The following is a 16,980-nucleotide window of genomic DNA, read 5'->3' as shown; positions in this document are numbered from 1 at the left end:
CTACCCTACCTTTAATTGCTTGTTAAAGTAATTCAACTATGAACAATTAAATATATATCAATGGTATACTATATTTATTCAGCGATGGAAGAAGTAATTATATTATCCTGTTTTTATAAATGTAAGGGCATTCACTATTCATACTATGTTTGTAGTAGTTTTTTTCAAAAAAGTACTTAGATACAATGCTTGATTACATATACTCAGTTTCTTTCACTAGTACTTTACCAATGTACATATTTGAAGTTAAGATAATTGAACACAATAACATTTAAGTGGACCACTGGATTTAGTCAGTGTTATACAATTCACACTAAACATATTTTATCAATTTATTACTAGAGATTTGTTATCAAGATAAAATGATCTCTGTAAGCTTTCCTAAACAAATAAATGTTATATATTATTTTTAAAGATTCATTTTTCTTTCTTTTTTTTGGCCAATTTAAGTGTTTTATTATATAATTAATCAAAACAAAGATAACATTATTTAATTTAAATCCAAGAAAAGTGCCGTAAATTGCTTCCACATATTTTCAGTAAGCATCATGGGAAGTAGCGGCGTATTTGCAGATGTGCAGAACCGGATCGGGTAATGACAAGTTACCTTGGTTCCATCGTCATTGCATCCTGCTGTGACAGGTCAAAGGTCAATGCATTGCAACAATTATAAAAAAATAAGTACATATCTTTATTTCTAATGTTTGCTTGTGTTAGGGGACAACAGTAAAAAAAAAAAAAAAACACTCAATACAAACATTAATAAAATTACGAAAACTGATTTGTTTAACTAGATAAATTGAATAGTCAACAACTATATTACTTTCTGTCAAATTTGGGGTTTTGTTTCAAATAATCTTGTAAATAAACCATACAAGTGTCATGTATAATTATTTACTGTTTATTGAATATGATGTCAACATGTATAACATAGAGCTCATTACTTGCATAATTTCCCTTTTGAATTAGAAAATACAATACGCTTTTTGTTATAACGATAGTTCATCTGCTTGTTTAGAAGTTTTTTGTAACCCAAACATCTGGTCACTATGATAAATAATTACTACCTTATCGACATCCACAGAATCAATTTGTGTGGATGCATTTGTAACCTTCTTTTCCACTCACAGTAAGTCAATCATACTCTGACTAGTGCTGACTGTAAGTGACTCAGCGTTTTGTTTTGTCGGTTTTTCTGATAGTAGACATGCTATATATATATAATATATATATATATATATATATATATATATATATATAGAAGGATGTGTAGTTTGTATCCTGGAACATTGGGGTAACTCCCTCTTCCTGCGTCCGTCATATCTTTTTGCCGGCTAATTTTCATTATGCAAACCAGTTATGCAAATGTTCCAGTTCAACTTCTCGATCATATCTACAAATGACACCCACTCACTCAATCGTAACATCATCTAACCATATTACGAGTATATACTGTATATGTCAACAACTTTGGGATGGTTTCCCTTGATATTCTTTTACAGACATTCATGTCTTCCTCAGGATTACTTGAAATAACTTAAAGTGTGTCGTTAATTTGCATAATGGTTCATTCATTGTCTTTATGCCGTAATTTCTGCCTTAATTTTCCCTGGAGATCTTACCTGGTGGAAGACAGAATTGTATATACCAAAACAAGTATTTAATAAACCCATCTAAATGGATTTCCTATAGCAATGACAATGTGTGATTAACAATTTACTTCATCATGATTAGTCAAAGCAATGAAAAGTTTCTAATGCTAAAATTAGTCCTGCCTTTACCAGCTGCAACATCAAATTGAACACATTAATACATTATTATTTATAGTTTAACAACAAAATATACGTAATGTTGTGGAATGTGACATAACTTGCATAACAAGTACTTTTACTTGGAGTACTGTCTGTACATTTTTGATGATAATATCTGTTGTACCTTAGAAAGATTTGTAATGCAAGATTTTTTTCTTTTAAAAGAGTATTTTAACAATCTAGTGTTGCTACTTCTACTTAAGCATAAGATCTAAGTTCCACCACCCTGAAAGCACTTTGTTGTGTTGCTTGTTGAGTGCCTAACTTGACATTTTGTTCAACAGTTGGTTTATTGGAAGTTTACAGTTGACCACGATGGCTAGCGAAGGTCACATGACACATCCGGGCGCGCTCCCGTGGCGCAGCCCTGGACCAATGAACGCCCAGGCGGCATTGCTCTAGCATCGGTAGCGCGCTGCAGTGTTTATCGTACAAGTGGTGTGTGCTGCTCTCCGTCAGTTACCCGCTGTTTGAATGTGATGACACGGTGTCTGGACTCATCCCGTGCACTGTGACGGAGAATGGGCTTTTTTCTAAATGTTTGCGCTTTTTTTTACTAAAGCTAGAGGGATATTTAACGGACAGATTAGCTCCCTATTGTCCCTCGTTTTGACTGTACGAGGTGCTCGTGAAGTACTGACAGGCGGCTTTTTTGTGTGGCATGTGATAAGGACAAGAGATTGAGGCGTGTTCACGGATGTTACCGGGAAAAGGGGAGAAGAAGAGGCTTTCTTTTATTTCCCTGTTGCCTGTGGATGTGACTTTGTATCCGCCTGGGTTCAGCAGGACATGACGGAGCAGCGGATGGATTTTATGGGGCTCCTGCTAGCTGTTGAATGGCAGGATGAACAATGACTGTTGAGCTATAATAGTTTTTGTCTGGATGCTTTATGCGATTTTTTTTTATTTTAACGTGAAGGCAGTGAACGCATTTTATTTGTGTGAAGTGAGACCTAGCGTTGGTTAAACACAGCAAAGGGAGGATCATTTCAGGCGCGGCCAGGCAAGCCAACAATGCGGATTACCTCTTGACTGTTTGCCTTTGTGTCAATTCTCACTGTTTGTATAAAGTTTGAGATAACACTTAACAGGACGAACACCCGGTTCTTTTTGCTCTATTGTCTTGGAGACGAGACAATACGTTGACGCGAGGTATAAATCCCACATGTGCACAGGTTGTCTTTGAAACGGCAAACTGGCTGACAACAGAGCAACAGGGACAGCGATGGCGAACGACTCCATACAAGTAAGTTAAAGAGGAAGAGCTGTCCTGCAACCTGCTAGCATTGTGTAATTTAACATATTGACCTTCAAGCTTTTACATTTGGACGGGATCTTGGGTGGTCTTCTGACTCACTCCCCAAATAAATACTTTAAACCAGTGGTTCTTCACGTTTTTTGGGAGCTTGTGACCCCTTAAATTTAAGCCATGTCTTCTTTAGACCCCTAACACATGGTCTTGTGAGCAGTTTGACCAAAGATTGCATTTTTCCTCTAAGGATGCAACACAATTTAGTAGGCAGATGAGGTAAAATTATTATTAGAAAAATAAACTAAATGTAGCAGTAATGGCTATTTTTGCAATCCTTAGATTACTCTGGGGTCCTGACCCCAAAATTGGAAACAACTGGTTTACTTTTAAAGACATAAGAAAATATATTGAAACATAACTGTACAACAATGACATTAAGGTATAAAAAAAGCCAGATAGATTAACAGAGCGCTTGCTAGATGGGTTGATTATTCTCTATATGCATGGACGACTTGTTGAGGTCCTTTGGTGGCTCTCGGACCCCACCCTCAGGGATGACCATCCCATCAATTGAATTGGAAATGGATAGTGTGTGTTGTTAATAATGGATGATGGGGCACTCTGGTTTTGGAAAGGGCTCGTGCAGAGTGCTTCAGCAGTGTTCACTCACCTTGGTGTTGTACTGTGTACTCATGATGTGGGTATAACGTGAGCTTTGTGCCTTGAAAGTGTTGTGCGTGCAGGTACAGAGAGTAAAGAAAGGTGCGTGCAGGTACAGAGAGTAAAGAAAGGTGCGTGCAGGTACAGAGAGTAAAGAAAGGTGCATGCAGGCACAATAGTGGTGTTTGTGACAAAAACAACGCACATAACACACACCCTTCCCAAGTAGCATTAGGCTTTTCTCCTTCATTGAAAGCAATAGTAAGCAGGATGCTGCTGGCTTTGCATTGTATTAGAAATAGTTGTATGCTGAGGTAACACAATTTAACGTATGAAGCATGTAGGCAATATGTTATTAGATCATTGCTTTTCTGAGTCACTAAGCTTAAAGAGACACAATTACTACATTTATCTTGAAATGTTTACGACACAGCGCATAAAGGAAAAATAAGCATTATGAACATTTATACATACCACTGAACTTAGTCAGCCATTGTTCCATTACAGCTTGACACACTGACATTTAAGTCCTTGCAAGTGTCTTGTATCAGTTGACTTGACATGCAAGTGTGGTGTTTAGAAACACAGGTGCTGTCCTGCAGGTACGTGCCTCACCTGTTCTGCAATCACACATTTCTGTTGCGATTTAGTAACTGATGTAAGTCGGTTGTGAAGCAATGCGTTGAAACATGAGGCAAGTTAGCATTGATATACTGTAATTAGAAAAGGCTAAGTGAGAGACAGGTGCACATGAAAATGCAGAAGTGTGACAAAAGTGTGAATTGGTTTACTAAGAAAGTGCACATTAAAAAGTGCTGTTTGCAATGATAGTTGGCTGCAGATTTCCAGTTTACAACCAATGTTCCTCTTATTGTGTTTGTGTCGGTTTGTCATAAAATGCTGAATAAACACCTAACAGTTCTTGTTTGCCAACTTCCCTTTGATGAAGTATTTCACCCATATTTGACCTTTTTCCTCCATTGCTTTATAAACAGCAGGGCATTCTGTTTGTTAATGGATTATACTGTAGGTTACCGTCGCCCAGGAGGTTATGTTTTCTGATCTATTTGTTAGCGTGATTACGGAAAAACCTCTTGACCAATGGTCCAGTTTGAAATGTGACATCTTATAGCTGGAATAATCAGTCAGTTAAACTATTATTTGACCAAAAGAAAACTAATTGGCAGTTATTTAACAATTGATTGATAACACAAGAGGTTAATCCACCGGCTTACAAGTCATTTCTTAATCCTTAGTTGTAGCCTGATAACACTTATTGTATAGTCTCTGTACACATGGACATTGTCTCCACTTGCTCTTTTTTTTTTCTTTAATTACCTCAAGGAAGTCTTGAACTTTAGCATGTGTCAGTAGTGAAATGAGCCACAGTCTGTGTGTAATTATGCAGTTTGAGTGCAGCATGTTATCTGACTGCTTATAAAAGCTAAATACTGGCTTAGTTTCCCACTTCAACCAGGTTTAATTCTAGCTGTGGTGCCTTAATGTTACCAGGCTAGACAGCTTAGATACCAAACAGATGTAAACGTGCCTTCTCACTGGCTCTGTATCAGAAACCTTCGTATGGAAAACAACCAGAGTTGGAAAATCTGTGCCAAACAGATACAGATTCATTTGGCCTTGCCTCATTAGTGTCCATGGTCCAGTGACCAGTTTGGGACAAACATCATGGATTCAATTCACCAACCAATGAGGCTGGACAATGTTAACCTGCTCACATCATGAAACCAGCTGATTTTCACCACAGCCTAAAATAACTACTGGTATTGTCTTGGTCTTAAAACACTGCAGGGTTGCAATCACAAGCTAAGAAGCTAAGGAATGGTGCTGTTCCAGAGTGTTTCTGCCTACACTCATGGGGCTCAATAGTTGGTCAATGTGGGGAAGGAAATCATAGAAGGAAAGATGGAAATTGGACAAGTTTAAGTTCTCTTTTTGATCTTTGACTTTGAGAGAGAGGGTGCTTTGATTGGCTTCTGTTTTGATAACACTGGAAGTGGAAAGCATTATTCTCCTCTTTGTGCACAGAAACGTTCTGGCTAATCCAGAAACAAAAGGAAGGAATATGTTGTCACACCAACACAGTATTCATTAGAATTCTTTAAAGTTATGTTTTGATAGGAAGATAACCCTAGACTCAACAGGTGGATTCTGGGATGAGTTTTGATGTAAATATAGCTATGTGTGTTGGACATATTTGATCTCATAACAACTATTCAGACATCTGTTTTCCTCCTTTTTGAAGAGTTTAAAGACTACAGTATTAATGCTTTGTTAAGTGGGCTGTCAATAACTTTTTAAATAAGGATCAATATAAGGAAGATGACATTTGACCATTTGAGGCAATTTATCAGACTTTCAGCAACTTCCTCTAGACTCCAGAGCAACAAACGGCTTTATATATAGTTTTACACCTGTAAACAGGCGTTTATGTTCAGAGTCAGCGGAGTTCCCCTTTAAGCTTCCATTTTTGCCGATGTGATTGAAGCTCTGCACCCCTCCCATGGTGTGCCATTTGTTTGCCCCTGCAGGAAGACAATATCAAACAGCCCCAATACAGGCCCTTCTGCGTCACACTTCCTGATAAAGGTTAGAGGGGAGACAAGAATGGAATGGAGGAGGGGGGGGGGGGTTGCTGCTCTGTACAGTACACTGAGAGATCTGGGTGCTTTCTGCTTGTTTGACATGTTTGGCAGTCTGCATGTTCACTGGAAAATCCCAGACAACCAAGTGATTTCCCTAAATGTACATGAGCACAAATGTTCATGTTCACTACCACACACTCTGAAACACACAGATATAACAGCTGACACACACAACCAGAGTCAGACTCTCCAAGGAATGCATAGGAGTACTTCCCATAGGCCTTACCATGACGTAAGGAGACAGTTATGTGCACAAAGTAGGCTTTTCTCAGCGCTGCCCTGGGGCCATGTAGGCAGACAGAATCCACAATAATGCAGTAGTTGAGGAACTGGAAACTTGGAGAGAGGGATATTATTCTCTCTCATTGTATGTGAGGCGTTTCAAACTAATAAAACAATGTAGTCTAACAGGAGTCAGGACACTCATCATATGATCCAATCTCTTGCATGAATAAGGCTATATTAAGTCTTGTAACGCATGATCACAACCTCATTTTGGCTCTACTGACTGTCTGCTTTATGTTGTCTGACCCACAAGGACATTATAGCATTCGTAAAGCAGTTTCCAACACTGCATATAATGGATTGTTTAAGCCAATGAGCATAGAGGAATCAAAGAGAAAACTATCTATACCCGTGATTACCAGCAAAGTCGGCTTGTGGGATATGAAGAGATCACTGTTCAGCACGATAGTAGTTGGTCACGATAATGCCTCTCACGGATCCATGACAACTGATCAATATGCAATGTTTGTGATGCACTCTGCGCTATATTCAGTCCCTCTCTTTTCTCTTGCTTTCTCTATGCTATTCCAGTGTTTTAACATATAAAACGTAAAGTAATGCTAGCATAATGAACGCAGGTTCCCATGTAGACCTAGCTCTAGTAAGATAGATGTCTGCTCTTCTTGGAAACAATAATACAAATGCACCTAAATGGCTATTATTTGTTTTCAAACCAAATCAAATAGGAGAGCCAGAGATTTCTAAGCAGAGCGATTCAAAACTAAAGATGAAAGCGCCCCAAATCTCCATTCACATCTCAAAGTTATTCCTACAGTATATACACAAGACTGCCACCTGCTCCATTCACAAAGAGACTCCAGAAAAAACACTTAAGACCATGAGCAACCCTCAAACATCTGGCCTTGAATAAAGAGAGAATAATAGAGCAAAATCTTCAATAGGGACATTTCCTTTTCATCCAATTAAGTTAGCTGTTGAAACCAATTTGATGCTAAATATAGCCAAGATGGGCATTCTCTCACTTCTATCCACCCATTTGGAATCAAAAAGGCTCTCTACTGTAATAAGGATCCGTTGTATCCAAAATGTGGTGCACAGTTAGGCTTCTGTCCTCTGATGGGCTCTATTCAGTGTCTCAATATGGTGTTCACATTACAGAAGCTCATCTGTTTCTGTCAGTAGCTGTTTTCCAGTGCGGGGCTAAGATGTAGATGCTAACGGACAACTCAGTTCTTGTATTATGGATGTTTGCTTAGTTTAATTTCCCTTTCAGCTATACCCACATTCTGAGCTGAAGATGGTTTTAAAACAACATATCAAGATGCAAAATAAAAACCTTGTCCCGTGAACAATTATATATTCAAGAGGAAGTTTGCTGACAAGGCCTTTAGATGGCTACCCTCTCTTGTAGGCTAGCTATGTCAAATATGTTCCTAATTCTTTCAACCTCATGGGTGAAATGAAGTTGTGCAGACCATTGTAACCTACTGATAGTAATGTTTTTTCTTTTTCATAAATAAAGTTGGATTATGCCTAAGCGCTTGCAGTGTAACTTGGCTACTTTGAGAGCAAGCTGGATTACTGCTGCTCTGATGGGAGCAGGTCAGATGTGGTAAGGCTGTGCTCGGCCAGAGGGTGGCGGGCTGAGGGAAGGGGAGGTCTAAAGGGCATTATGCTGATGATGAGGCTCCACAGCCGCAGCACTACAATAGGTTGTATTGTTTGACACCAGCAGCCCAGATCACATTCAGTTCACTGTGAGTTCATTTTCCTCATCCTGGCTGCAGCATCTTGGTGACCACAGCCTTACCAACCCACCATGCTGCCCACCCTGAGGATGGGTAGTAAAGCTCAATGTAGCAAGTGTGGTTAATAATAGAGCTGGACCTTCTTTTTTCTTCTTGCCATCACAATATCAAAACATCGTGAATATTGCGCTTATGTGCCATTTTCTATAATTTTCTATCCAGGGCTCGACATTAAGGACTGCCCGATGGACCGGGGCCATCTAGTATTTAGCTCGGGCAATGAAGCCTCACCTGCTGGTTGCCCGACCGGGCAATCTATTATGCCAGTATCATGCAGCTCGTGGATCAGTGATGAGTGACCCGACAGTAAAACTAAACATATCTATAACTAGTTTAGGTAGTTTGAGAGGTCATTAAAATAGCTACATGTGATATTATAACCTGAAGTGTGTTTTGTCCGCTCACCGCTGCATGTGATCATGCAGAGCTGCGTGTCGACTCGTCAGCAGCAGCTGATCTCTCTCTCCCGTCAGATTAGACTTCACTCGCGTTTATGTCCATATCGATCAGATTCAGCTAGTTCTAGCTAATGATATGACTACCTGCTTATTAAAAGACACCTAAACAATAAGCGTCGCTATGCAACCGGGTGAGGCCACAAAGTATAGCGCAGCATTATGCATTTGTTTACATGCCCACCGGAACCCCGAGGCATTACCAACAGATCAACGCACAATCAACCCATACAGTACATCTCTCTCTCCACATTACGTGTTAGACATTAGAATTGACTATTCTTGTCTGTCACATACTCTTCTTGTCTGTCACATAAGTGGCGCATGGGCATAGATATGTCCCATAATTACTTGTGTGAACATACAAATAATTTGTGTGTAAATATGTGATTTGTAAATGTAAAACAACATCCACAAATGCATTTAAAAGATTTGCAAACTCACAAATACATTTGCAAGTGTAAAACGGATCTGCAAATACGCTAAATATGTTCACAAATAAAAAAAAGATCTGTGAATATCTCTTTAACATTTACACCTTTCGATCAGGCATTTGTGAATCCAATTTGTATTTGTGGACCAAAAATGCGCTTGCGGATCTCAAATCTCTGTTCACGGATCTCAAATCTCTGTTCGCGGATCGTCTTTTTACACACACGGAATTTTGAGACATATTTTCCGCCGGTCTCGGCTAAAATCTACTCGTGTCACTCGGTTATTTTCGGAAACCACGTGATGGCCTGCTGTTGACGACATTTCCGCATGATTTCAAAGTAAGAGCATGATGGTTTGTTTAATGCTCTGTTTTTGTATTATAATGAACAGCGGAACGTTGGATGCATTCTTCATCACCATCACCATCATCATCATGTTATAGTGATACAGTTAGTTTGTGTTATTGATTCAATATAGCATATATCGAGCACTTTCGTTGATGTTGAAGTGCAGGCTATACGCCACTTTCGGGTCCCGGGGGAGCAGCTGGCAGCGAAGTTGTTTCGCTGCCAGCTGCTCCCCCGGAGCACTTCAACATGGCCTGCTCGCCATCAGCAGGCCATCACGTGGTTTCCGAAAATAACCGAGTGACACGAGTAGATTTTAGCCGAGACCGGCGGAAAATATGTCTCAAAATTCCGTGTGTGTAAAAAGACGATCCGTGAACAGAGATTTGAGATCCGCAAGCGCATTTTTGGTCCACAAATACAAAATGGATTCACAAATGCCTGATCGAAAGGTGTAAATGTTAAAGAGATATTCACAGATCTTTTTTTATTTGTGAACATATTTAGCGTATTTGCAGATCCGTTTTACACTTGCAAATGTATTTGTGAGTTTGCAAATCTTTTAAATGCATTTGTGGATGTTGTTTTACATTTACAAATCACATATTTACACACAAATTATTTTTTATGTTCACACAAATTATTATGAGACATATCTATGCCCATAGTGGCGCAACTGAAGCGGTATTGCGCTAAAGGGAAATTATTTTGACCGGACATTTTGACCGGAGAGATTTAGATTTGCCAACGGGAACTCATGTTGTGTGCTCGCGGATGCGCTCGGCTCCTCTCGACTGCTGCTCGGGTCTGCTCGGTCAGCCTCCGAATGAGGAGGCATTCGTTCGACCAACTTACAGTAGATAACATTACAAACATTTTTAACAGGGGCCATAATAGTGTAAATAATGTTTGTTTTGGCAGTTACAACTGAATGGAATGTTTTCTACTTTTTTACATCTGGGAAGGCATTTGCCTTCATCAGATGGAAAGTGTCTTGACCAACAACTTAAGTATTTCTTATAGCTATGCAAGCGAGCAAACAAGAACAAACAAGTGAAATGAAGAATAAAATTGTACAATATAATATTGTGGTGGTTCATCTTATAATTCAGTCTAGAGAATGCACCAGACAGCATCTAAGACCTGCAACAATCTAAATGTTCTAGGGGAGGCCCACAGGGCCATCTAAGCAAAGATCAATTTGTTCAATAGAAGAATATCTGACATTATTTTTAATCCCAATTATTAGCAATTTATATGATATTGAAGGAAGCATAAAGGGAAGAAATTAGTACACTTTAATAGATTTTTATTTACAGCATGTCATTTGGTTACCTTATATTTACTTAATATCGTGTAGCACTAGTTAATGGCGTGTTGGTTGTTTTAGTCGGCTGTGTGCTAATGGTTTCGCTCTGACGTGAAATCTACTCTAATACTGAAAGGGATTATGTATTCAAACGATGCTTGTGTTTCATAGTTTGGTCCCAGCAGCTGTTCTAAGCTGATGTTTTCTCTTCATGGATATTACCCGTTTGCTTTATCTCTCATTCACATTTCGCCCTTCCCTCTGTGCAAACATCCCATCATTCTCATGACCTCATATTGATGTACCCCTGCATTCCTCTTTAAGATGGACCCCTCCTTCTCCCTCGACACACACACACTGAGCTCACACAGTCATGATATCACCGATCACCAGCTTATGTGCGAGCACTCGAAGGGCTGGAAAAAGCAGGAGTGGTCAGTAGGATTTAAAGGAGCAAGTAGGTCATAGGGAGTCGTTGGCAAAACTTTAAAGTAACAGACATTTTACATCTCTGTATGAGGCCGAACGGTTTACAGAGTCTAAAGTGTCTTCATGTATGTATCAGTAAAAGTTGTTGCCACTCCTTTTTTAAATGTTTTAGTCTTTGAACTTTCACTATATAACAGAAGTCATTCCTTACTTTCCCTCTCGCACGGCTTGTCAACACCAGCAGCCTTGCACTCAAGCATACTTTGACCTTTTAAAGCATATTTTTAGTGTCTTTCCTATAACTAGGATATTAGACAAACAGGATGAAGCATTAGTAAATGGATTGTTGTTGTACTGGTGAACCTCCATGCAAATATCTCAATTGTTTATTCTGCCTGGAAGTAATGTCAATATAAAACCCAGCATTGAGCTTTCAGTCTTGGTATGTTTGTTTTTTTCGCAGGAAAGAAATCAACAGCATTATGTTGTAATCTCTGGAAGTATTTCACTTTAGGGAAATGTACTCTCCCAGAATAAGACGATGAATCTCACATACACACATAAGCGGATGCAATATTAGAGCTACGGTGACAAGTGGTCAAATAATAAGGAAGTTGCGTGTTTTGAAAGATATTAAGTGTGAGTATATTAGGGATGGGTATTGCTTGAAATGTATCGATTCCGGTTCTTATCGATTCCCCGTTTCGATTCCAAAATTGTAAAAGAAAGAGGTCAAACGTTTAGATAACAAAAATATCTTTATTCATTTAAGCTTTAACTGACATTTTTACAAATAAAAAATATACATGCAATACAAATGTATTATTTTAACTGCAGAGCTATGCCTATGGCAAGCTATTAACAGGCATTACACTGTGCCTTGTCTTTTTCTTTTTTAGTGTAGTGGAACCTCACTTTAGAGCGTTTACCGCCATCTATCTTTGGTGTTATGAAGTGACTGAGCTCGTGAACTGTCTACGGGAGGGCGAGGGGTGCCTCGCTGCTGTGTAACTGTGGACCTCTGTCGCCTGTCAGCGCAACTTACATGATGCCGTTTAAAAAAAATTAAGGGCGGTGCCGGCCGTCGGCATACCGAGCCGGCCGTCAACGGCCCGCTGACGACCGGCCGTTCTGTGATTCTCCAGAACACACAGATGGCCGACCTTACCCTGTATTCCGCGTTTAGGAACCGTTAACCAGAACCAACATTTTGTATGGGTACCCGGCATATTCTTATCGGTTCTCATCTGGAACCGAGTTTCGGTTCCCAACCCTAGAGTATAATTGACCTGTAGTTCAAAGCTAGGTTATTTTGTATTTCTTATCATAAGCACAAACATACAGAATTGCAACATTTACATTTTTTATGTCTTACAATCTTTCTGCATCGAAAATGAGACATTACTAGTACACCCAGTGTACATATACTGGTCGTCGTGCAAAACCAATACAGAGATAATTGACAAGACCAAACCACTAAGTACAGCAGAAAACAACAAGTAAACAAGCATAGTCATAAATAATAACAATTAAGGGGAGAAAAGAATAAACAAATGAATCAAGATAACATGATAAGTTTAGGGGACTTGACCTTGATCATACACAGCTAGGTTATTGATGAACAATATTGTGCATGACTTAGAATAAACTGTTAAGCTTAAATGTATTTCTTAATGCAACTCCTGCCCTGCCACCCCTTAAGTGCAAAATGTTCTCATCCTTTGCACACATAATGGGGATTCATGCATGGTTCCCCCCTCGCAGGGGGTCGGCTGGTAAACAGTTCACGAACAAAGCAATATCGGTCAAGCTAATTGGATAAACCATGCATGGTTCCCAAGAGCTCACACTACAACTAAAAAGCACAAGCGCCGTTATGAGAACTCGTCATTAGACGGGGAGTCTGGAAATCCGTCCATATTTAACTTAAATGTATCTCATTGAACTTGTTTTCATCTACGATGCTTTACTAGAAAATTTGACCAATCAAATGATGATTAAATATCATTACTTTAAACTTCAATTTAACTAGTCACATCATTTCAGGGTTTTTCTGCTCTAAAAATAAGTTGAAAGCTTTTAATATGCTTCTGCTATTGTTGCCAGAAAGGAAAAGTTGAACTTGATTAATATGTCGCCATGGAGGGAATGGTAATACAGTTTTCCTTGCAGGGTAAGAGGTTGTTTGCCAAAAGCACCTAAATAAAATGCTTACCCTCTGTTTTGAGGTTAGCCCAACCTCACTGTCATGTAGCCACAGAAAGCCCCTGTCTAACTGGGCAGACTTCTGCATTGTTAGAGGACGCTTTACTGTCCACAGTGACTCAATATTTTAGAAAATGACAAATTGTTGGAGTTTCTATATGTCCTGTGGGTTTGAGGGAATCTCTGAAATGCTGTGGCTTAACCATGTTGTGTGGCGGGATGTGGAGACCAATTAAAATGAGAATTGTTGCATATAATGAAAGTAACTGGTGGGAACAAGCAGGAACAAAAGAATGGAAGGATGCTGTATCATCTTGGACTAAGACCACAAAACAGAGGGGAACTTGGCTATGGCAGATAACAAGATGAATACGTGTCAGCAAAATGCTGCTTCACACATAATCTTTAAAGTCCAACAATCTGTAGCAGGCTTAAGTCACGCCTGTTAAGCCAGTAATTACAGAGCGCACAGACTTAAAACCGGCTTTTAGCTTTGGTTGCCAAGGTAGGCGGAGTGGCTGCCTTTTTTTAAGTAACAATGGGAGTTGTAATGATACAATAAATTAAATAATCAACAATTAAATATTGCACACAATATACATTATATCACAACTTCAAAACATAGACCCTGGGCTTGTTTGAGGGGATATTGTGTGAAAAGCTTGGTGATGTGTTTCCATGAAAGCTAGACTTGCTGTGTTCATGTTAAGCAGTGTTGTAAACGGTAAAGCCTGATCAATAATACCTGATCGGTAAATATTGTTAATTTGTAATAATAGCCTTCAAATAGTTTTTTTAAATAGCTGTCATAACAGTCCTATTTTTAAATGTTTTGCTAGGTACTTTCTGTGTCTTTGTATGCACCACATATCCCAAAGCAAATGTCTCGAATATGTAAACCTAATTGGTTATAAAACCGATTCTGATACTGGATATTTTCAATCTAATGCAGATATTGTCATTTTGGCCTTTTCTACTGCAAGTTCTCCTAAATATTGGCCAGCAAACACCAATATCTATGCATCAGCAATAACTTGATATTGATGTATCTCTTGTCCAGAGCTCTGCTACATTGTGGCCTATTTAGCGTGATGCTACTAAAACTTTCTAAGGCGGTATATCTCTCAAGCATAAGATGTCACAGCAAGGGAAAGGCAGGCAATGTTTCTAACAGGAAAGTGGTGGCTTTGCTTGGAGGGAAGTGGTTTTAATGGTTCAAGTCTAGTTACCTGCGGCATCAGGGCAGTTTCTCCTGACAAGCCCTGCAGTAATATAACCTAATGTAAGAGTTGCTCAACCATCCTCACACATGGCAGTCATTGGATGATCGGCAGTTCTTTGCTGGCTGAGCTTACAGTACGAGCAACCTCACAGTTTTGATGTGTTGAGGGGAGTTTTTCATTTACACTTGGCAGAATTTCTACTTATGTGGTACATTATCAGTGTACTGGGTCCAATACTTCAGTGGTTGCATAAAAGTCATCTGCTTGTAAAACTTGACCCAAAGATCTTTAGCCAAACATGTTGTAGTTAAAGATATCTCCAGAACTGCATTTTAGGTGAACCATATTGTTGTTTTAAGATCATCGGATGAGTTAAGTTTGTTGCTGCAATATAAAGCGCCTTTGTTTGATGTTGGGAAACTCTTTGCCAGAAATCGCTTTCAAATACATTTTAGTTTTTCAATGCTTGGCTTAGGATTCGGCCACATGCTTGGCGCTCTGCACCTTCTTACTCTCACTACTATATCTGGGGAACATGTTCTGGCCTCTGGAGTGCAGCCTGACCAAACTCTCTCTAATGAACGGTTCTGTACTAGTCATAATTGTAAATTGATCTACCATATTGCCCTTCTGTTATCTTACTCCCCCCTCCTCCCCTCTCTCTTCTACCCTCTCCTCCTATCTCTCCCTCCCTCCTGTCCAGGCTACGCACCAGCTGCTCTCCTCCTCCTCCTCCTCTCTATACAGCCCTCCTCTTGTTTTCCCATTTGGGCATGGTCGGAGCTTGAGAGCTGTCCTCCCCTCAGAATAATTAGAAGGAAAGGACTTATGCTTCTAAGTGTTGTGCTGTTAGCCTGCAGCAAACACTTGAAGGCTAAATATAATTACCATACTGATGAGTTATAACTGACTGTTATGCAAATTCTGTAATGCACAAACCTGGACCGTGACTGAAAGAACTCTTGGTGGTCCTGTTTGTTTTCACAGTGAGAACAATGTAGGGGATTACCATCTTCAAATAATAAACCCACTAGATTACTGTTTGATTTCTCAAGTAAACATTCCAAATAAAAAATGCATGTGTGCATTTCACATTTGTTTTTGTGTTCGTTAAAAAGGCAAATATTTCCATAGCAAAGGTTTAATAAGATCTTCTATTGCTGGATAGAAATGCTTTGTCAAAGTTGATGTGTGTTGTGTTTGTGTGTTTTTTGTGCGTCATACACAGAGGGTGTGACTTATACCGTATAAATAGGCTATGGGAGTTATTAAGGTCTCCCCACAAACAATCCCTCTCATTAGAAAGGCTTAGAGATCGAGTTACAGGGAGATCATTGGGCCCATTGGCAGGCTCGCTGGCTCGGGTCTGGATGTATGGTTGGGGAAGCTGCTGGGTGGAGTGGCAGCCAGTTCAAAATGTAAAACATTATCCATTTACCATTGTTATATTCTGTTGTTAATGTCATTATACTGGATATGTCTGTATATCAAGCTGCATCAGGTCTCACAGATATCAGTCAGACAGGAGTGTGAGGGGATGACAGAAATACAAGATTTATTTGTCTAAAAACTCCACAGGCTTCACCGGGACACTCCATCCAATTTAAACCTCAAAGGAAGTTGCATCTCCTGGGGAGTCCTGCTGAATATGTGGAGTTATAAAGCACCGTATTGTAGGGCTGTGCAATTAATCGTATTTTAATCGCGATTACGATTATGGTTTGCGACGATTATGAAAACAGCATAATTGACAAAATACGATTATTTAGCTGGGTGCGCTTTCGCCCCTCCCTAAAAGCCCACTCGGCCACGTGGGAGTGACATGTGTTGTGAGGGTTCAGCGCGAGCGAAGATGTCAGAACAAGAGCAGCAACTCGTTAAAAAGAAGGGTAAAACTATTTCCACTATTTGCAAGTATTTTGCCATTACATTTCACATCGCTAAAGATATGTGCCCAGTTAGCACTGTTAGCAACCAGGGCTTTAAGCAACTTGTCAACACGTTGGACAAGCGTTACGCGATGCCGTCTCGGTATTATTTCAGCAGGTCTGCGCTGCCTGCGCTATATGACAAATGCCGTGGGGAAGTTGAGAGAGATGTGGCTTCAGCTGACTACTTTGCGACCACAACGGACCTA

General features: G+C 39.6%; 1 protein-coding gene across 2 annotated transcripts in view; it reads left to right on the top strand.

The window, feature by feature from the left end:
* The window catches only part of pkn1a (protein kinase N1a), a 63,907-nt gene that overhangs the window by 1,107 nt on the left and 45,820 nt on the right, over positions 1–16,980 (top strand). The window contains exon 1 of one of the 2 annotated variants that reach the window (XM_034203387.1): positions 2,229–3,057. The exons of the other annotated variant lie outside the window; for it this stretch is intronic. Coding sequence (XP_034059278.1) covers positions 3,037–3,057 — 21 coding nt within the window. The 5' untranslated portion in view covers positions 2,229–3,036. Of the gene's footprint in view, positions 1–2,228; positions 3,058–16,980 lie in introns of those variants that run through there. 2 annotated transcript variants of the gene reach the window in all.

This window comes from Gymnodraco acuticeps, unplaced genomic scaffold (genome assembly GCF_902827175.1).
Source record: "Gymnodraco acuticeps unplaced genomic scaffold, fGymAcu1.1, whole genome shotgun sequence".
NCBI classification, from domain to species: domain Eukaryota; kingdom Metazoa; phylum Chordata; class Actinopteri; order Perciformes; family Bathydraconidae; genus Gymnodraco; species Gymnodraco acuticeps.
The sequence above is the reverse complement of the archived record's forward strand: the minus strand, read 5'-3'. Positions and strand labels throughout refer to the sequence as shown.